Source organism: Microcaecilia unicolor, chromosome 7, assembly GCF_901765095.1.
Source record: "Microcaecilia unicolor chromosome 7, aMicUni1.1, whole genome shotgun sequence".
Lineage (NCBI taxonomy): Eukaryota > Metazoa > Chordata > Amphibia > Gymnophiona > Siphonopidae > Microcaecilia > Microcaecilia unicolor.
Genome location: NC_044037.1, coordinates 13843509 through 13865494, shown reverse-complemented (window position 1 = coordinate 13865494; position 21986 = coordinate 13843509). Strand labels below are relative to the sequence as shown.

Genomic DNA, 21986 nt, shown 5'->3' with positions numbered 1-21986 from the left:
ACTGAGGACTCTGCATACTCCAAGATGTTCCAACGGAAATATGTGTTCTGAGAAGGACACCAGGTGTTTCATACTACTTATTTGTTAGCTGGTTTTCCACGCTGTGATCACGCGTTACTGGTAAGAAATTAGCCAATTGCCACAAAATGTGCATGTGAACATCTAGGAGAGGATGGTAGAATACAGGAAATTGCCATTTTTGTATATTACTATATTGTGTGATGGAAGGAAACAGGAAGATCCATATATGATCCCAAGTTAGTTTAGGAGAAATCACATGATTTAGGAGAAACGAAACTTACAACAGTATATATGTGATGGCTAGCATGGTTTTTGCTTAGCAGTTTTGTTATTCAGTCTGCGCGTCTGGCTACTGGGTGACAACCTGCTCCAGAGAGAACAATTATTTTGCTTTGGCTTAGTGAGATACCAATAAAGATTTTTACTGGTTGCGCCTATATCTAAGTCTGATTGTCTCTCTTATTCCAGCCTCTAGGGCTGAAGTGTTTTCCCCTCCCCAGGGGCAAGGGGCAGGATTACACAGCTGCATAGCCCTTAGCGCATGCTAATTTGTCAGCTAGTGTTTTTAGCACTCACTAATGCTAGAGACACCCATACATTCCTATGGGTGTCTCTAGCATTAGCTTGCATTAAAAACGTTAGTGCGCATACAGCGCAGCTTAGTAAACAGGACCCTAACCCCCTTGTTTACTAAGCTGCACAAGCAGCTGTTACGTGGCAATGCTGACACAGCTCAAAGTGGATGGGCTGTGCCAGCATTAGCGCACGGCAGCCACTAGCGTGGCTTAGTAAACAAAAGGGTTAAATATGTTAGCGCACCTTAATAAAAGGACCCCTTACTTTTGGACACTGTCATATTATTGTTTTTGATATTAAAATTTTTATTTTATTTACTTGGAATTTAGTTAAGTATCTAAATGTTTTACAAGCCCAAGTACATATAATTACAGAGAAATAAATAAACATTAAGGGGTCCTTTTGCTAAGGCACACTAATGGGTTTAGCATGCGCTGACGATTAGTGTGCGCTAAAGGATACGGTCCCTATAGTAATACAGGGCTAGATTCTACATGCAGTGTCAGAAAAATCCACATGGGAAAGGGAAATGGGACTTGATATACCACCTTTCTGAGGTTTTTGCAACTACATTCAAAGCGGTTTACATATATTCAGGTGCTTATTTTGTACCAGGGGCAATGGAGGGTTAAGTGACTTGCCCAGAGTCACAAGGAACTGCAGTGGGAATTGAACTCAATTTCTCAGGATCAAAGTTCACTGCACTAACCACTAGGCTACTCTTCCACTAGCAACATTCCATGTAGAATCTCAAATAGTAGCAACCACTAGGCTACTCTTCCACTCCTTGGAATTCCGGAATCTTGCTATTCTTTGGGGTTCTACATGGAATGTTGCTACTCTTTGAGATTGTGCATGGAATCTTGTTAATGGCACTTGATATACTGCCTTTCTGTGGTTTTTGCAACTACATTCAAAGTGGTACTTATTTGCATCTGGGGCAATAGAGGGTTAAGTGACTTGCCCAGAGTCACAAGGAGCTGCAGTGGGAATCGAACTCAATTCCCCAGGATCAAAGTCCACTGCACTAACCACTAGGCTACTCCTCCACATGGTAAAAAATGAACGCCTAGGTGTATTCTCTAAAGTACGTCTCAATTTTATAAAATAGGCTTAAATTTCCACGCAGTATGTAGAATATGCCGAGCGCCTCTCCAAGCAACCACATTTGGTCACGCCCATTTAGAACATGTTTTACTTGGCGTAAATCCCGGTCTTTAAGTTAGGTGCGGCGCAGGCGCACTCTATAATAATGAATAATAGATTTTAGAAATGCCCCACCTAGCCCATGGCCATGCTCCATTTTCAACTATGTGCCTTAGAATTTACGTGCAGCACGTTACAGAATATGCTTAGTGAGTTGTGCGTGTAAATCTTAATTTATGACAATTAGTGCTGATAATTGCTTGTTAACATCCAGTTAAAAGTGTTGATAATAACCAACCAAGTACACTCATTCTTATAGAATACACTTCAATTTCTGTGCAGAAATTAAGGCACAAGATATAGAATTTGAGGGATGATGGCTGTCTTTTCATTTAGTGCATGCTAAATCTCTTAGCGCACCATAATAAAAAGACCCTTAGGGCACCAAACTCAAGACATAAGTCAAACAAAAGAAAGGGAAGCATAGTGCAACAAATAAATTACATATCATATCAACCAGGCCTTTAACGGAAGAAGTAACTAACTTGTTAGTCTCATTCACACACACAAGGAGTGACTCAGGCTGCACATGCTGCAGCAGGACATGTTTATCCACTCCTACCCTAGCTGAGATAATATGTAACCATCTCTCTGCACTTTTCTTTAAAGGAGTCACCTTATTTTTTAACTCCTCTTACTCTCTTACCTATCTATATGTTCCATCTTTGCTTATACCCTACACCGTTAATTAAAATGTTCTATTACGTTTTGTGTTGACATTGTAAGCAGTATACTATCAATATATATAAATGGCGAGTGTCGTACTCACTCGCAAATGCACAGTAGAGACCCTCTCTGCTCCGCCCCCGCGTCAATACGTGATGACGAGGGCGGAACAGAGAGGGTCTCTACTGCGCATTTGCAAGGGGCACCGCCGTCGCTAACGCTCCCCCCACCCGGAGTCGCCGCTGCCACCCACCTTCCACCCGGTCGGGCCCTCGCTCCGCTATTGAAACAGCGAGGGCACGCAGCACACAGCTCTACTGCTGAGCTGCCGTCGGCCTTCCTTCTTCTTCTCTGCCTGTGTCCCGCCCTCCACGACGTTACGTCACACGAGGGCGGGACACAGGCAGAGAAGAAGGAAGGCCACGGCAGCTCAGCAGTAGAGCTGTGTGCTGCGTGCCCTCACTGTTTCAATAGCGGAGCGAGGGCCCGACCGGGTGGAAGGTGGGCTGGCGACGGCGATGGCTCTGGGGGGGACGAACTTGGAGGGGGAGCGGCAGCAGCGAACTCGGCGGCGGGGTGGGGGGCCTTTCAACCCCCACCCTCCTATACTAGCCCGTTTTTACGGGCTGAACGGCTAGTTAATTATAAATCAATACTCTGAATCTCAGTTGCAAATTTAGCACTAATATCAAATGTTTATGTTATTAAAAAACAGCCTCAAAAGCCCAGGGTACCTTTAAACTAGGACACCAAGAGGGGCATAATTGAACGGAAACGCCTATCTCCATGGGCGTTTACCTCCGAGAACGGGTCCATGAAGGGGCGGGCCGAACCGTATTTTCGAAAAAATGGACGTTTTTGAGCTGGGCGTTTGTTTTTTTTTAGCGATAATGGAAACTAAAAACGCCCAGCTCAAAAACGTCCTAATCCGAGCCATTTGGTCGTGGGAGGGGCCAGGATTCGTAGTACACTGGCCCCCCCTGATATGCCAAGACACCAACTGGGCACCCTAGGTCAGTGCGGTGGACTTCAGAAAAAGCTCCCACATGCATAGCTCCCTTACCACGGGTGCTGAGTTCCCAACCCCCCTCCCCCAAAACCCACTACTCACAAATGTACAACACTACCATAGCTCTTAGGGGTGAAGGGGGCACCTACATGTGGGTACAGTGGGTTTTGGAGGCCTCCCATTTACCAGCACAAGTGTTACAGGTGGGGGGGGGGATGGGCCTGGGGCCACCTGGCTGAAGTGCACTGCGGTACCCACTAAAGGTGCTCCAGGGATCTGCATACACACAGGCCTCTAGGACTTGTTGCTGTTGTATAACATTGGCACACCAGTTGACACCTGAAGACTAATCTCTCCGAAAACATCCTTTATTGGAATAACCGCGTTTACTCACAGTTAACTGCAGATCAGAGGTTGTGCCCCACTGGCAACGAGTCTCCCTGAGATTAGCAGTAGGTTAGAGCTGGCAGAATGCTGTACAATGCCCTCTTTCAGCCACATTCAAGGTAAGAACTAAGTTCTCTAACGTGGCTAACACAGGAAAGGGAACTAAAACTGGCTTACAAAAATGGCCACTACCGCATGGACTACAACAGGAAACACAACAGGGCACACTCTGACCCAGTAGGCAGGGGGAAAAGCACCATGGGAGAAGAGCCTACCAACTACCAACATCGTGAGACTGTAACACAAGCTAATGAAATCACAGAGCCCAATACCCTACACCCACCACAATGCAATGCTGATGTGACCCTGTACTGCACCCAAGAGCCACATCTGACCCAGGGAAAGGCTGTGACAGGATCGAACACATTCTGCTGTCATGGAGGTGGGTACGGCATTTGAGGCTGGCATAGAGGCTGGAAAAAAAGTTTGTAAAGTGGGTTTTTTTTGGTGGGAGGGGATTAGTGACCACTGGGGGAGTCCGGGGAGGTCATCCCCGATTCCCTCCAGTGGTCATCTGGGCAGTTGGGGCACTTTTTTGGGACTTGTTCGTGAAAAAAAAAGGGTCCAAAAAAATGACCCAAAATCGCGGTAAAAACGCCTTTTTTTCGATTATCAGCTAAAGACGCCCATCTCTCCTCGGCTGATAACCACGCCCCAGTTCCGTCTCCACAACGCCTCCAACACGCCCCCGTCAACTTTATTCGTTTCCGCGACGGAGTGCAGTTGGAAACGCCCAAAATCGGCTTTCGATTATATCGATTTGGGTGCCTTTGTGAGATAAACGTCTATCTCCCGATTTAGGTCGCACTATAGGCGTTTTTCTCTTTCGAAAATAAGCAGGCAACTGTAATGGCTAACGTGATAGGCTCCTCCACCTTCTGAAAACACCTGCAGAATAAAAACTTCCCAATGTTTTAATAATGGAAGAAAAAATCTGTAGTAAAAAAACGGAAGGAGGGGTGATAACTATAACAAATTTTAGATATACAGTGGTGGAAATAAGTATTTGATCCCTTGCTGATTTTGTAAGTTTGCCCACTGACAAAGACATGAGCAGCCCATAATTGAAGGGTAGGTTATTGGTAACAGTGAGAGATAGCACATCACAAATTAAATCCGGAAAATCACATTGTGGAAAGTATATGAATTTATTTGCATTCTGCAGAGGGAAATAAGTATTTAATCCCTCTGGCAAACAAGACCTAATACTTGGTGGCAAAACCCTTGTTGGCAAGCACAGCGGTCAGACGTCTTCTGTAGTTGATGATGAGGTTTGCACACATGTCAGGAGGAATTTTGGTCCACTCCTCTTTGCAGATCATCTCTAAATCATTAAGAGTTCTGGGCTGTCGCTTGGCAACTCGCAGCTTCAGCTCCCTCCATAAGTTTTCAATGGGATTAAGGTCTGGTGACTGGCTAGGCCACTCCATGACCCTAATGTGCTTCTTCCTGAGCCACTCCTTTGTTGCCTTGGCTGTATGTTTTGGGTCATTGTCGTGCTGGAAGACCCAGCCGCGACCCATTTTTAAGGCCCTGGCGGAGGGAAGGAGGTTGTCACTCAGAATTGTACGGTACATGGCCCCATCCATTCTCCCATTGATGCGGTGAAGTAGTCCTGTGCCCTTAGCAGAGAAACACCCCCAAAACATAACATTTCCACCTCCATGCTTGACAGTGGGGACGGTGTTCTTTGGGTCATAGGCAGCATTTCTCTTCCTCCAAACACGGCGAGTTGAGTTCATGCCAAAGAGCTCAATTTTTGTCTCATCTGACCACAGCACCTTCTCCCAATCACTCTCGGCATCATCCAGGTGTTCACTGGCAAACTTCAGACGGGCCGTCACATGTGCCTTCCGGAGCAGGGGGACCTTGCGGGCACTGCAGGATTGCAATCCGTTATGTCGTAATGTGTTACCAATGGTTTTCGTGGTGACAGTGGTCCCAGCTGCCTTGAGATCATTGACAAGTTCCCCCCTTGTAGTTGTAGGCTGATTTCTAACCTTCCTCATGATCAAGGATACCCCACGAGGTGAGATTTTGCGTGGAGCCCCAGATCTTTGTCGATTGACAGTCATTTTGTACTTCTTCCATTTTCTTACTATGGCACCAACAGTTGTCTCCTTCTCGCCCAGCGTCTTACTGATGGTTTTGTAGCCCATTCCAGCCTTGTGCAGGTGTATGATCTTGTCCCTGACATCCTTAGACAGCTCCTTGCTCTTGGCCATTTTGTAGAGGTTAGAGTCTGACTGATTCACTGAGTCTGTGGACAGGTGTCTTTCATACAGGTGACCATTGCCGACAGCTGTCTGTCATGCAGGTAACGAGTTGATTTGGAGCATCTACCTGGTCTGTAGGGGCCAGATCTCTTACTGGTTGGTGGGGGATCAAATACTTATTTCCCTCTGCAGAATGCAAATAAATTCATATACTTTCCACAATGTGATTTTCCGGATTTAATTTGTGATGTGCTATCTCTCACTGTTACCAATAACCTACCCTTCAATTATGGGCTGCTCATGTCTTTGTCAGTGGGCAAACTTACAAAATCAGCAAGGGATCAAATACTTATTTCCACCACTGTAAGTGCTTAAATAGCAACCCTGTATTCTAATTTAGAAATTGAAAAACTCGTATTAATAATGTAGTATTAAGAAGGTCTCAGAACAAGAACGACACCTTCTTTAACTCAGCTTTTAAGTGGAAAAATAAACACCTGATGTTTCACTCCTGTAGTAGATAGTATAGTATATAAACGTAGCCTAGTATTAGTATATTTCAATCTTCAACCTCGTGGATAAAACATTTCTTAAATCTACGTTTTACTTAGCTTTAGATGAAAGTGAAAACTTGTTTCATTATTTCCACTGTTGCTCTTGACGGTGAAAAAATCATAATCTGTTCTAGTCTTCAATTATCTTCGATTCCCTAACCGGATCTATATATCGTTTCACATATTTTACTTCTCTAAATTTATCTCTCGCTTTCTCATATTTCTCAAAGTGTATCTCTCGATTTCTCAACAGTATAGGGACCCTTCTGTTTCGCTGCTTCTTCAGGAGAAATTCCAAAAAAACAAGTATCTGTTTTTCATTTCAATCCTCGCGAACCACAGTTTTTGAATTTTTTTAAGTAGTATGCTATGCCATTTGTATTGTTATTTGAATATTTATACTGCTGTAATTGCCTATTGCTCATGTTTGATTTATTCTTTCAAAAAGACGGTAAATAAATCCTAATAAATAAATAAATAAAAATAAATATTCACCTGTGTAAGTTATATCAAGTAGGGGGCCTTTGCATTAAGTTGTTAAAATGCAAATCAAGGCACAACAGAAGTGCACTAACAACTACCAGAGTGGAATGATTTTGTGTGTGCTAATTCACGCATTAAGAATTGACTTCTATAAATTGTGCAAAAAAAATTGGCGTAGAACCCCCCCCCCCACCCTCCCCGCTTAAGTGCTGTTCTATAAGCTGTGAGTAAAATTAGGCACGGTTTACAGAACAGTGCTTAAGTGCAAGGGACCGTGCGTAAATTTAGGTGAGTCCATTTGCCCTCGCCTAAATTTATGTGCAGAAACCCTTATTCTATAATTGCACGCATAACTTGAATCCACACCCACGCTCCACCTTGAAACACCCATGACCCTCCCAATCCGTGCCCCATTTTCCGTGACGTGAGAAAAATTTAGGAGTGTACCTATTCATTGATTTCAATTATCGCTAATAATTGCTTGTTAAAAAGCCAATTCATGGCACTAATTGACTCATTATTCAATTAATTTGCATGTGCAATTTTTGGTGACTTTTATAAATCAAGGGGTAATTGCACATTGTGTTAGGGGGCAGGAGCTAAGTGGAAAATGGCTGTGGACTGTCTGACATTGCTGCCAGGATGTCTCACCGCCATCTTAAACTAAACATGACCAAGTCTGAGCTTCTTATCTTTCCCCCTAAACCCACCTCTCCTCTTCCCCCATTCTCTCTCTCTCTATGGATAACACTCTCATCCTCCATGTCTCATCAGCTCGTAACCTTGGAGTCATCTTTGACTCTGCTGTCTCTTTCTCTGCAAGTATTCAACAGACTGCTATAACCTGTCATTTCTTTCTCTGTAATATCACCAAAATTCCACTACCAAAACCCTTATCCACAGTCTTATCACCTTTTGCTTAGACTATTGCAACTTGCTTCTCACAGGTCTCCCACTAAGTCATTCCTCCCCCCTTCAATCTGTTCAAAATTCTGTTACATATCTTATATTCCATCAGTGTCGTTATGCTCATATTAGCCTTCTCCTCAAGTCACTTCACTGGTTCCCTATCCATTTCCGTATACAGTTCAAACTCCTCTTATTGACTTACAAGTACATTCACTCTGCAGCTCCTCAGTACCTCTCCACTCTTATCACTCCCTACACTTCTCCCTGGGAACCCCATTCATCAGGCAAATCTCTCTTATCTGTACCCTTCTGTGCCACTGCGAACTTCAGACTCCGTTCCTTTTATTTTGCTGCACCTTATGCCTGGAATAGACTTCCTGAGCCGGTACATCAAGCTCCATCTTTGGCCGTCTTCAAATCTAGGCTAAAAGCCCACCTTTTTGATGCTGCTTTTAACTCCTAACCCCTATTCACTTGTTCAGTACCAATGTCTGTTTTACTATTCCCACCTTATTTTTTAAATATCCCTTATTTGTCCTGTTTGTCTGTCTTGAATAGATTATAAACTCTGTCGAGCAGGGACCGTCTCTTCATGTTCAAGTGTACAGTGCTGCGTACGTCTAGTAGCGCTATAGAAATGATAAGTAGTAGTAGTAGTAGTAGTAAGTAGTAATATGGTGAGTGCACAATAATTGTGACCATGTGTTAATTCCACAGACATGATGGGCAAACCCCCATCAATTAGAGTGAAGCCTTTGCACTTAATGTGAACTGATTTCTGCTGGTAGGCTGTGTTAATGTACTTTAAAGACCCCCTTTAATTCTATAATTTTATGTACCCAGTAATTCTTTGGTGTCCACAAGATCACTGATCCCTTTCTGTTATATATACTGCATTTTCTATTTTAAAAAATCCTAGTTACAGAAAGCAAAACATTACAATTCATTTCTCAAAGTCAGTTACTACTTGAGAATGATCCTCCTTACCTGCAATGGGTGGACCAGCAGTCATGGGAATTGCCATAACACCCAACACCCAACCGATGGCTTGAGAAGCCTGCATGGGTCCAACCATCTCGAAGACAATGGGGGCCATGAGGCTGATGAACATTCCGTCGCAAAGTCCGAGAAAGAGGCAGATGACAATGACATTCTCAAATACTTGGCACAGTGGTATCAACATACACAAAATGCCCATCAGAGCAAAGGAGGTGACCTGAAATACAATGACGGCAAAATTATAATAACGTGACACAACTGTAATAAAATTGCTACTACTCAGTGTCATGGTAGTCGTGACACTGATCCCCTAAGTTATGTTGCGACAACTGATAGCAAAAGAAAGAGTCCAAAGAACAGACAAGAACAGCAACACAAAAAGAAATACAAAAGGGTCTTCCGGAATGGAATAATCGAGGGTCCTCTAATCAATAGACCCGACACGGGCTGTGTTTCAGTACACGTGCGCCTGCATCAAGGGGAATTTCTCAAAAACCAAACATGTTTGTAATCTTCAGACAAAAACGCGGGCAAACTTGAAGGAATAACACCCAAAACTCAGCTATATAGTCATAATCCAACATACAAGATTACATCCGAGAGTGCAGTGAGAAAGAACTTGACAATGCGTCTCAAACTGCCGCTTCTTCAGACATCAAAGTTTCAGCAAAATCACCAAAAGTGCTTCTTTTTGTGATGTTGCAACAACTGAAAGCGTTTTTTCCTTAGCTGGACCTCTAATGTGGAATAGTCTTCCTGGCCATTTGCGTTTTTGCACACCTTTGTTACAGTTTAAGAAAGTTTTTAAAATGCATTTGTTTTGCAGGCTTTTATGAGTATATAATGATATCATCTGATTATTCCTAAGGATGATTGTAATTGCAGGTTTTGTTTGTATGTTTTTAATGTTATTTTTTATAAATTATTTTGTGTATGTTTTTTGTTAGCTGCTTAGATTATTAGGCGGGGTAAAAGTTTTAAAATAAATAAATGGTGACTGTAGTTAGGGCTGATGTGCTTTACAGATTATAGAGAAGTTAACTCCTGCTCTCCTACTGTGCCATCTCATCTGACTTTCCATATGACCACATGGTTTGAATATTGCTTACGTGGAGGGGCATTTTCGAAAGAAACATCTAAGTTGGAATTTGGACGTCTTTGTAAAATGTCCAAATTCGGAGGCGGGGAGAAGGTCATTTTTGAAAAAAGATGGACGTCCATCCTCGTGTTCGAAAATACCATGGACGTCCTTGGATTTGGATGTCTTTGATTTTCGGCCATTTTTGAAACCAAAAACATCCAAGTCTAAAATGTCCAAATTCAAGCCATTTGGACATGGAAGGAGCTAGCATTTTTAGTACACTGGTCCCCCTGACATGCCAGGACAGCAATCGAGCACCCTAGGGGGCCCTGCAGCAGACTTCATAAAATGCTCCCAGGTACACAGCTCCCTTACCTTGTGTGTTGAGCCCCCCAAAACCCACTACCCCAACTGTACACTACTACCATAGCCCTTACGGGTGAAGGGGGTACCTATATGTGGGCACAGAGGGTTTCTGGTGGGTTTTGGAGGGCTCATTGTTTCCTCCACAAATGTAACAGGTAGGGGGGGTATGGGCCTTGGTACACCTGTCTTAAGTGCACTGTACCTACTACTAAACTACTCCAGGGACCTGCATGTACTGTCATGGACTTGAGTATGACATCTGAGGCTGGCATAGAGGCTGGCAAGTAATATTTTTAATCATGCTTTTTAAGGGTGGGAGGGAGTTAGTGACCACTGGGGGAGTAACGGGAGGTCATCCCCGACTCCCTCCAGTGTCATCTGGTCATTTGGGGCACCATTTTGTGCTTTATTCGTAATAAAAACAGGTCTGGGTGAAAACGTCCAAGTTTTAGTCCTGGACATCTTTGCTTTGTTCCATTATGGCTCAAAGACTTCCAAGTCTTAGGAACGCCCAAGTTCCACCTTGAACACGCCTCCGATACGCCCCCTTGAGATTTGGACATCCTTGTGATGGACTTCTGAGAAAGACGTCCAAATCGGGTTTCTATTATATCGATTTGGATGTCTCTGTGAGATGGACGTCCAAGTGCCGATTTATGTGACTTTTTGGACATCCAGCTCTTTCGAAATTGAGCTTTATACTCACACAGTGAGTTCGCTGCTTCAAATAACTTGGCTGGGCCACCAGGCTAATCCTGGGAGCCTGTTTTCAACACGTCAAAGATAAGTCTTTACGGGAAAGTATATCAATAGAAATCAAACAAAATAAAACATGGAAAAGAAAATAAGATGATACCTTTTTTATTGGACATAACTTAATACATTTCTTGATTAGCTTTCGAAGGTTGCCCTTCTTCGTCAGATCGGAAATAAGCAAATGTGTTAGTTGATAGTATATATAAGTGAAGCTTCAAAGCATTTCAATGACAGTCTAGCAAGATCTGAGGAAGGGGAGGGTAGTTCTGGAGTCTGCTGTGAACCATCTTGGAGAAAACCTCATATGGAAATCTCACTAGAGACAAAATGATGAACTTGATTCCTCTGCTCACTAGTTTCTCACCAGCTTGATTTATTTCTGGAGACTCAAATCTAAATGTTTGCAAAATCACAGAAAGACGATAGCAGCACAAATACTCAGTTACAGGATGTATTTTTTGTGGGATAAATATGGCAACACCCAATCTATATCTATCTATCTATCTATCTATCTATCTATCTATCTATCTATCTATCTATCTATCTATCTATCTATAGTGTAGTCTAATGAATACCGAACAGTAAGCAAACTCCAATATTCTTTGAAGGAATAATCGTCACTCAATAAATGGTCATATTTCAGTATAGTTTTGTATATGCAACATGCCTCATAAGTGCTACCATACTGGGACAGACTGAAGGTCCATCAAGCCCAGCATCCTGTTTCCAACAATGGCCACTCCAGGTTACAAGTACCTGGCAAGATCCCAAAACAGTACAATACCTTTTATGCTGCTTAAAATAAGCAGAGGATTTTCCCCACGTCCATCTTAATAATGGTTTATGGACTTTTCTTTTAGGAAGTTAGCCAAACCTTTTTTAAACCTCGCTAAGTAAACTGCTTTTACCACAATCTATGGCAACAAATTCCAGAGTTTAATTACACGTTGAGTGGGTCCGGAAACAGGAAATTACTTCACAGGAGGCGGGACATGGCAGAAATAAGGACCTGTAGCCGGCAGTCCCAGTATGGCAACACTTATGTACTGCCTGTGGTCGCATTGGTCCAGTAGTAGTTCCGGGATTGCGTGTGGTCAGCCCTTCAATAAGCAATTCAATTATCTTTCATTTTGATTACAGATCAAAAAACAAATATTTTGCAGAAAAATCAAGTCATATAAGACTTCTTGAATAACCAGGTCTTCATGCTTTCCCTGAATAAAAAGTAATCCTTTTGTAAATGCACTTCTTTGGAAAACAAATTCCAAAGTTTTGGCACAGTTATTGAAACAGAATGTTACCTGGTGCGTGCTAATCTGAATTCTAGCTGGATTCATTAATAACCCCTTTTGTGAAAATCTCACTTTATGTTCCAGAACATATCAGAGGTACTTACAGGACTGTCCTTTCAATAGGCAAACTAGGCATTTGCCCAGGGCAGCAAAATGGGAGGGGGTGGGATACTGCAGGAAAGCAGCACTTCAAAGATGCTGGCAGCATGGTGTAAGACCTTTCAGGACAGGTCTGCACTCAAGGCTCGCTGCATCTTGCCCCTTCTGACAAGATGTCTACATCAGGCCTGGAGCTCAAGGCCTCGCACTGTGTTGAGTTTTACTTCAGGCTCAGACAGAGGTAGAGTGGCAGCTGCAACAGGCTGGGCAGAGGGAAGGGAAGCAGGAGATATGCTGAACACTGGAGTGAGCTGATAGGGAAGGGAAGTGGGGATGAGATGCTGGAGACCTGGAAGGGGGTGTTCAAAGAAGGGAAAGGGAGATTCTGGACATGTTAGGGAGGGCAAAGGGAAGGGGGAAAGATGGACATTGGAGGGGAGGGGAGGGGAAGGGAAGGGAAGGTGAGATGCTAGACTATATAGGTTAGAGAAGGGAAGGGGAGAAGCAGGAGCATGGAAGGGAAGGGGTTGGAGCTGGTTTATGGGGCAGTTAAAGCCTTGATCTGCTTCGGGGGAAGTGAGCATAGCTGAAGATTCCTATAGGGTGTCAGATACCCTTGGGCTGATTCTAGCAGTTCATCTTATAATTGTGATGGAAGCATACTGTTTAGAACCTTGAAAGGAAGAATAAAATAGCCTCAAACAGGACCCTGGCTTCAACTGGTAATCAATGGAGGCTTTTCATTATTGCAGTGATATGACCCCTAACCTTGAAACCTGTTAATTTTCTTTGTAGCCTTATTTTAAATAATTTGAAGCTTTTTAATTGTCTTGTATAGTAGCCCTGCAAAACCTGTGTTCCAACAGTCCAGTTTCAGCATAAGTAAAACCTGAATAACTTGAGTCAGATCAGAAACAGAAGCTGACAAACAATCCTTAAAATTCCAAAAGCTGATCTCAAAACTGAGGCCACATGAGACGTCAGATCCATCTCAGAGGGTAAGTTATCAATGTGGGCTACTGTTAAGATGGGCTATTTTACCCCTAACTTGTGCTATTTTAGCATAGGTCCCCTTTTATGCAATGAGACCTAGTTACTAATAACTGGGGTTAACAGTAAAATAACACATCCTAACGGCTGCCCACAATGATAACTTTCCCCCTTAATTAAAGAAAAAAAGACCATGTCTTTAGAAATCAAAATCCCTGCTATATGTAATAAAAGTGAGCCAAGTATAGGACAATCAAGCCACTGTGACATCACTGATGAGGTTGGCTCTTAGGCATTGGTGGACTGAGGCATTATGACATCACAATGTCAGCTCTGGTTAAATTACTGCTTTGAGCCAAGTATAGGACAGTCAAGCCATTGTGACATCACTGATGAGGTTGGCTCTTAGGCACTGGTGGACTGAGGCATTATGACATCACAATATCAGTTCTGGTTACCAGAGGCTGAAACTCTTCACACTTAGGGAGGAAGTTATCAACATGGGCTACCATTAAGATGGGTTATTTAACAACTAACTTGTACTATTTGAACACAGTTCCCACTTTATGCAATGACACCTAGTTACTAATAACTGAGGTTAATGGTAAAATAACATCTTAAAAGCAGCCCATGTTCTAACTTCCCCATATCAAATCCATGACTCTTTACCTCATTGTGACATCACTGATGAGGTTGACTCTTAGTCATTGATGGAATGAGGCATTATGACATCGCAACATCAGCTATGGTCACCAGAGACTGAAACGCTTCACATTAATGGGAAAGTTATCAACGACGTGTTATTTACCACTAACTTGTGCTATTTTAGCACAGGTCCCATTTTATCCTGTAGACCCAGTTACTTATAATTGGGGTTAACAATAAAATAACACAACGTAACAGTAACCCACATTGATAATTTCCCCCCTTAATTAAAGAAAACAGAAATGTCTCTAAAAATCAAAATCACTGCATGTAATAAAAGTGAGCCAAGTACAGGACAATCAAGCCATGTGACATCACTGATGAGGTTGGCTCTTAGGCATTGGTGGACTGAGGCATTATGACATCACAATATCAGCTTTGGTTATAAAAGACTGAAACTCTACATTCTAAGAGTGGGGGGGGGAGTTATCAACGTGGGCTACTGTTAAGACAGATTATTTTACCACTAACTCATGCTGTTTTAGCACAGGTCCAATTTTATGTAATGAAATGTAATGAAACCTAGTTACAAATAACTGGGGTTAACAGTAAAATAACACTTTCTAACAGTAGCCCATGTTGATAACTCTCCCCCCCCCCCCCTTAGGGTCTAATGGGATCACCAGATTTACAATTATGGGTTTGATAACCATTTAGATTAATTTTTAGTCCCAAGACTGGGTCAAATTTACTCATGCAAAGTATCTTTAACTTCCTTGTGTGAACCATTTGGCAATACGTGTGGAGCTTTCACTGATTTTGTCCAGCTTCTTGGAGCCTAACATATCAAATCTAAACTAGATATAAATATTGTCTGCATATAAATGATACTTTTAACTTGTATGATTTCACGTAGCGGGTTAATAAAATTAAAAAGAAACAGCAATAATATAGAACCCTGAGAAACTCCTCAAGTTTAACGGTCGGAGAGTCTGAGAAACGTTTTCCTAAGACTATGCTATGGGATGTGTCTTGCAAGAAAGAATTAAAGCATTCTGCGGGCCTTTTACAAAGGCGTGCTAGCATTTTTAGTGCACGTTAAAAACAGGGGTGTAGCCAGACTTCGGCGGGAGGGGGGTCCAGAGCCCGAGGTGAGGGGGCACATTTTATCCCCCCGCCATTGCCGACCCCCCCGTCGCTGCTGCCGCCACCACCACCACCAGCTTTGACCCCTCCCCATGCCGACGACCCTCTCACCCCCCCTCCTGCCGCCGTCGTTGCCTACCTTTGCTGGCGGGGGACCCCGCCAGCTGAGGTCCTCTTCTTCCCGCGCAAGACTTTGTTCTGTTTCTGACGTCCTGCATATTGTACGTGCAGGACGTCAGACTCACAGAAACAGAACGACGCCTTGCAGATCAGCCAGCGAGGTCCTCTTCTTTCGGCGCAAGGCTTCGTTCTGTTTCTGTGAGTCTGACGTCCTGCACGTACAACGTGCCGGACGTCAGAAACAGAACGAAGCCTTGTGTGGGAAGAAGAGGACCTCGGCTAGCGGGGGTTGGGGTCCCCCGCCAGTAAAGGTAGCCCACAGTGGGGGGGGGGGGGGGGGGGGGTTGGCGGTGGGAGAGGGGGGGTCGAGAGGGTCGTCGGCAGGTGGGTCCAGGGCTAAATCTACCGGGGCCCAGGCCCCCGTGGCCCCACGTAGCTACACCACTGGTTAAAAATAAGTCTGTGTTAAATGCTAGAGACGCCCATATATTCCTATGGGCGTCTCTAGCATTTAGCACGAGCTAAAAATGCTACCGCGCCTTTGTAAAAGACCCCCCCCCCTCCGTATGAGCTGTTCAGAGGTTAACGGACCCTTTTACTAAAGCTTAGTGTGACTAACAGACAGTAGTGCGAGTTAAATGCTGCACATTCTATTTTATACCTACGGGTCACATGGCACTCACTTAGTGAACACTAAGCTTTAGTAAAAAAAAGCCCCCCAAATGCAAGGTAAACAATGTAAATACTTTTAAAAATTTGGCTTGCAATGCATGGAGAAGAATCTAGATGGGCAAGTGTAGCAGCCATGACAGTTCTGTGTACTGGACAGTGGTCAAGGAGTGGAGACTCCCCACCAATCATGTGCCTGAGATCAGTGTAATCATGGTGTTAACACCTATAAACCCACAGCAGTTTGGTAAAACGTTATGGCGCTTAACCGCATCTATGTCAACCGCACACTGGACCGCATACGAGTTAGCTGTCTGCATAAACCCAGATATTCAATTCCGGTGCCCAGGCATGGTCGGCATTGAATATCCAGGAATAATGCCCCCGGCTACCCCTTACTGTTTACCAGTCAAGTTTCAGTGCGCAACCATGTGACATGGTGTGATATGGTAACATACGATTCCCACACTGTCCAGCTAAGGCCTCCTACACGTAGGGTTACCATATTTGCCCTGACAAAAAAAGAGGACACCAATAGCCGTGCCCCCCTCCCCACCCTGCCACACCCTTTCCTCACCACCTGTCACGCCCCCTCCCCACCCCCATACCACACAGTCATCTTGACTTGACCTCCCCCAAAAGAAAGCCACCCCCTTCTATATATATATATATATATATATATATATCCCTCTGCTCCAAATCCTTTTTCAGCCTCCCTCCACCCACCTTTTTTTTTATAGCTCCCTCATCCCCCTACCCTCTACCCACATTCCACATCCCCTCCCCTACCTTACTGTGCTCTGCTGGTCTAGTAGCCTCTTCGGGGCAGGAAAGACGCCCACGTTCCTGCCAAGTGATGCCACTGTCTGCTCATTACCGGCGACGCTTCAAAATGGATGCCGACACCAGATTTCTAACTGGTAGGAAGCAGGAGACTTGTCCTCGTTTTGAGGACACTGTGGGACATCCGATTCCAGCCTGCTCATTTGTCCGGCCGTCTCACAGTGTCCTCAAAAAGAGGACATGTCCGGGCAGTGGCATTCCTAGCGTCGACGACACCCGAGGCGGATCGCAGATGCGCCCCCCCCCCGGGTGCAGCGCCCCCCCCCCCCCCCCCGGCGAAATGACACCCCCCCCGGGTGCATGCCACTAGGGGGGGTGCCGCGGCACGCGCCTGTCGGCTGCGATTTCGAATCGCTACGCTAAATTCTCTCGTTCGCTGCAGCTCCCTCCCTCTGCCCCGGAACAAAAAGTAACCTATTCCAGGGCAGAGGGCGGGAGCTGCAGCGAACGAGAGAATTTAGCGTAGCGATTCGAAGTCGCAGCCGACAGGCACGCGCCGCGGCACCCCCCCAGCGGCGTGCACCCGGGGCGGACCGCCCCCACCGCCCCCCCCCCTTGGTATGCCATGTGTCCGGGTAAAACCGGACATATGGTAACCCTATCTACACAGATAAAATGGGTTATACGAAGTGGTTATGGGTTTTTTCCCACAATGCAACATGCAGGCCGAGAACCTCTCCCCTAACCTAATGCTCTCCCCCCCACCCCCGTGCCAGACTGCGGAGGGAGGGGGGTCCAGAGCCCGAGGTGAGGAGGCACATTTTAGCTCCCCCTGGCGCTGCCGACCCCCCCCCGCCATTGCCAACCCCCCCGCCACCGCCGCCGCCACCACCAACTTTGATGACCCCTGCCGACGACCCTCTCGACCCCCCTCCCGCTGCCAACCCTCCCCCGCCGCCGCCATGGGCTACCTTTGCTGGCGGGGGACCCTAATCCCCGCCAGCCCAGGTCCTCTTCTTCCCGCAAAGGCTTCATTCTGTTTCTGACGTCCTGCACGTTGTATGTGCAGGGCGTCAGACTCACAGAAACAGAACGAAGCCTTGTGCCGGAAGAAGAGGACCTCGCAGGCGGAGATTGGGATCCTCCGCCAGCAAAGGTAGCCCACGGCGATGGTGGCGACAGGGGAGGGTTGGCGGTGGGAGGGGGGGGTCGAGAGGATCATCAGCAGGGGGGGGGGGGGTCCAGGGCCAAATCTACAGGGGCCCAGGCCCCCGACGCCACTGCTCTCAATATGCCACTGATTCAGAACTTAACCAGCCAGGTTTTTCTGCATAAATAGGACTGCATGTAAGTCAGTCTTATTATTTTCATGTGGTGACCCATAGACAGTTAAGTGCTGAATGTCGCCCTTAACCAGCTATGTGTTAGCTGGCTCCGCAAACCTAGAAATTCAATGCTGAAGCCCAGACATGGCCTGGCATTGAATTTCCAGCTTTATTGACAGCAGCAGTCAGCAAAAACACTGACTATCAGGCCCAGTGTTTTTAACTTCTGGGTTATAAATAAATATTATCTTACAACGCATGAACTCAAAACGTGAATGTATTAAAACCAGCTGGAGAAGAGAGTGTGAAAGAGAGTGGGAGGGAGGGAGGGTGAAGGGAGAGGTGAATTAGGTTTTAAAAAGAATGCTTTTTCTGCTTATGTTATTAAGCTGTGCTTTGGTTCTTAATGTCTCTGTCTCTTAAAAGCAAACTTAATTGATCTGTATCAGAGACAGCCCATGTGTGCAAAACACATCTGTTGCCTTGGAGTCTGTACTGTGTCCAGGATCACAGGACATTTTACTATCTGACTGCCTGCACTACCCTGCGCTTTCCCACTCATGGCAGGCTCAATGTGGCTTACATGGGGCAATGGAGGGTTAAGTGACTTGCCCAGAGTCACAAGGAGCTGCCTGTGCCTGAAGTGGGAATCAAACCCAGTTCCCCAGGACCAGAGTCCACCACCCTAACCACTAGGCCACTCCTCCACTGTTGCTACTATTTGAGATTCCACTAGCAACATTCCATGTAGAAGTCGGCCCTTGCAGATCACCAATGTGGCCGCGCAGGTACTGCTTCTGTGAGTCTGACGTCCTGCACATACGTCAGACTCACAGAAACAGAAGCCTGCGCAGCCTTCTACATGGAATGTTGCTAATGGAATAGCAACATTCCATGTAGAATCTCCAATAGTATCTATTTTATTTTTGTTACATTTGTACCCCGCGCTTTCCCACTCATGGCAGGCTCAATGCGGCTTACATGGGGCAATGGAGGATTAAGTGACTTGCCCAGAGTCAGAAAGAGCTGCCTGTGCCTGAAGTGGGAATCAAACTCAGTTCCTCAGGACCAAAGTCCACCACCCTAACCACTAGGCCACTCCTCCACTCCAAATGACTGGGTTGGCACTGGCAGCCAGAGTTGCGTGGCATTGCTTTCAAGCATTTACAGCTGATTCTTTCTCCAAGAGATGGCTAGAGCGGGGCAAGGCTTTTCTATTTGTTTTTAAATTAAGTTGTCCAATTTTTACAACCCTATAAAGAGTATTAAGGAAATACTCTGGTTGAATGACTTAAGCAGGCGCTGTGGGCTGATTGAAACATTCAGCAGCACTCAACCGGGCAGTGCCGCTGAAGCTTGGCTGATTGTCCATTTTTGAAGTGGGCCAGAGAGCGGCATTCTGAGGGTGGAGTCGGGGAGAAGCTGGCAACACTGTGGGTGCTGGCATTATTCAGTGCCAGTGACCGCATAGTTAAGCGATCATGTAGGACTGAACAAACAGCAGTTCTTAACTTTGGTCATTTAGTTATGTGTGTGCTGGCACCTGCACAACCTCTGGGTACAAAGACTAGCGGACACTCAATGAAGTCACGTGGAAATACTTTTAAAACAAATGGGAGGAAATATTTTTTCACTCAAAGAATACTGCAGTTAAGCTCTGGAACTTGCTGCTGGAGGATGTGGTAACAGCAGTTAGCATGTATGGGTTTAAAAAAAGGTTTGGACAAGTTCCTGGAGGAAAAGTCCATAATCTGTTATTGACATAGACATGGGGAATTTACTGCTTTCCCCAGGAATGGTAGCTTGGAATGTTGCTATAATTTGGGTTTCGGTCAAGTACTTGTGACCTGGATTGGCCACTATTGAAAACAGGATATTGGACTAGATTGACCATTGATCTGACCCAGTATGGCTACTGTTATGTTCTTATGAATGAAGTGTGCAGATCACATCTCCCTCCCTTCCATTCCCCAGGATGCATGCATCAATTCCCCAGGATCCCCCTCCTCCCCATCAGAAGAACATGAACCCTGCCACCCCCTCTTCCACAAGAACATCCAGAACACATCCTGGATCCCCCTCTCAAACCTCCTCCCTGGAAATCCCTAGACACTCCCCATCCCAGTTTCCATCTTCTCCTTCCCCTTCACCTCTGGAATATTCAGACCCTCCCCCCAGGATCGCCACGGGCCTTCCTGACCGATCCCTGGTGGTCTAGTGGGAAATGGGCAGGAGCAATGCCCACTTGCTCCTATCTGTTGCAGTTGCCTCTTCAAAATGGCTGCTGCAACCTCTATCAGCAGCCTCGCAGTGCTACATGTGGATAAAGGCGAGCCGGTTGATGTAGTGTATCAAGATTTTCAGGAAGCTTTTGACCAAGTCCCTTATTAGAGACTCCTGAGGAAATGAAAAGGCCGTGGGATTGGAGGCGATATTCTGTTGTGGACTGGGAACGGATTAAAAGAGTAGGGTTAAGTGACCGGTTCTCTCAATGGAGGAAGGTGAATAATGGAGCGCTGCAAGGATCTGTAACGGGACCAGTACTTCTTAACATAACAAAGTCACAAGGGCCCATCTTAACCCGAAGTGAAAACGTCACAGTACCTGTATGTATATCTTTTTCAGTCCTGGAATACAGTCTCCAACTGGACCAGAAACAAGACGTCCAATACCGGACATGACTCCGATACACACCAAGAGAACCCAGTCCTTCGAATCCTCCTTTAACTGATGCTTAACATATTTTACCTGGAAAAAAAACCCCACAACCATAAAGTCCAGGTGGTTGGCAGTAATACACATGTCACTTATACTCCCACCCAGACTCTGCCCACCTATCAAATACATGCTATGTAACATACTAGCACTTAGGCGGAATTTTGGCACACATAAGCACACGTAATTGCTATGTAAATATTAGCACCTACCTTATTGAGTTACCTCCTCAGCGTCAAAGGAAAACCATTATCCTAGTTTCACTAGATGTATCTGAACCACACGAGGTAGACTAGACTGCGCTGAATTCTGGGGAGTGTTGTGTGTAGCTCCGTTATACAGAATACACCAGGTGTTCTTACATTATTAGGGACCCTCTTGGTAAAAGAATGATATGCTTTTACATCCTTTTGATTCCTCTGGGGCATTATACTGTGTTCATGAAGTGGGACCGTCAGAGGGTACGGATCTTAGTTTTGGAACAGTCCATGGAAGGAAGCTGAAGAGTCAGCACTAGTTCAGCATGGAACGTTCCAGCTAGGCTGGACTTACTACAAAAGCCCTGAGGATAGGACAGTTGGGAGAAAAATGGCACCCTGGGCAAGGGTTGTTTTCGGAGCTCCTTCCCTTTTGGGGGCTCACGTGCTAGCAGACTCAGAGACTGACTTACGAAGTAGTATAGTACTAACCCTACAGCCCCTGGCATGATGCCCCACAGATTACTGTGCCTGCCCACCCTGTCCAGTAGCCACAGTCAAGGAGGATTATGCAGGAACCTGTTAAAGAGATTTGTTTCTTCCAGTTTCATCTGATGCTTAAGCTGGAGAAACTGAAGAGCCCTGTTGACTTCTCTGGAAGAGAATGAAGGAGAGGGAAGATTTTCCAGTCTGCTCATAGGATCAGGGAGAACGTT

The 21986-nt window shown here is 45.3% G+C and overlaps 1 protein-coding gene across 1 annotated transcript in view; it reads right to left on the bottom strand.

Moving 5' to 3' along the window:
• The window catches only part of SLC16A2 (solute carrier family 16 member 2), a 199744-nt gene that overhangs the window by 3263 nt on the left and 174495 nt on the right, over positions 1-21986 (bottom strand). The window contains exons 8-9 of the mRNA XM_030209813.1: positions 20963-21106; positions 9075-9303 (exon numbers count right to left, since the gene is read on the bottom strand). Coding sequence (XP_030065673.1) covers positions 9075-9303; positions 20963-21106 — 373 coding nt within the window. The remainder of the gene's footprint in view (positions 1-9074; positions 9304-20962; positions 21107-21986) is intronic.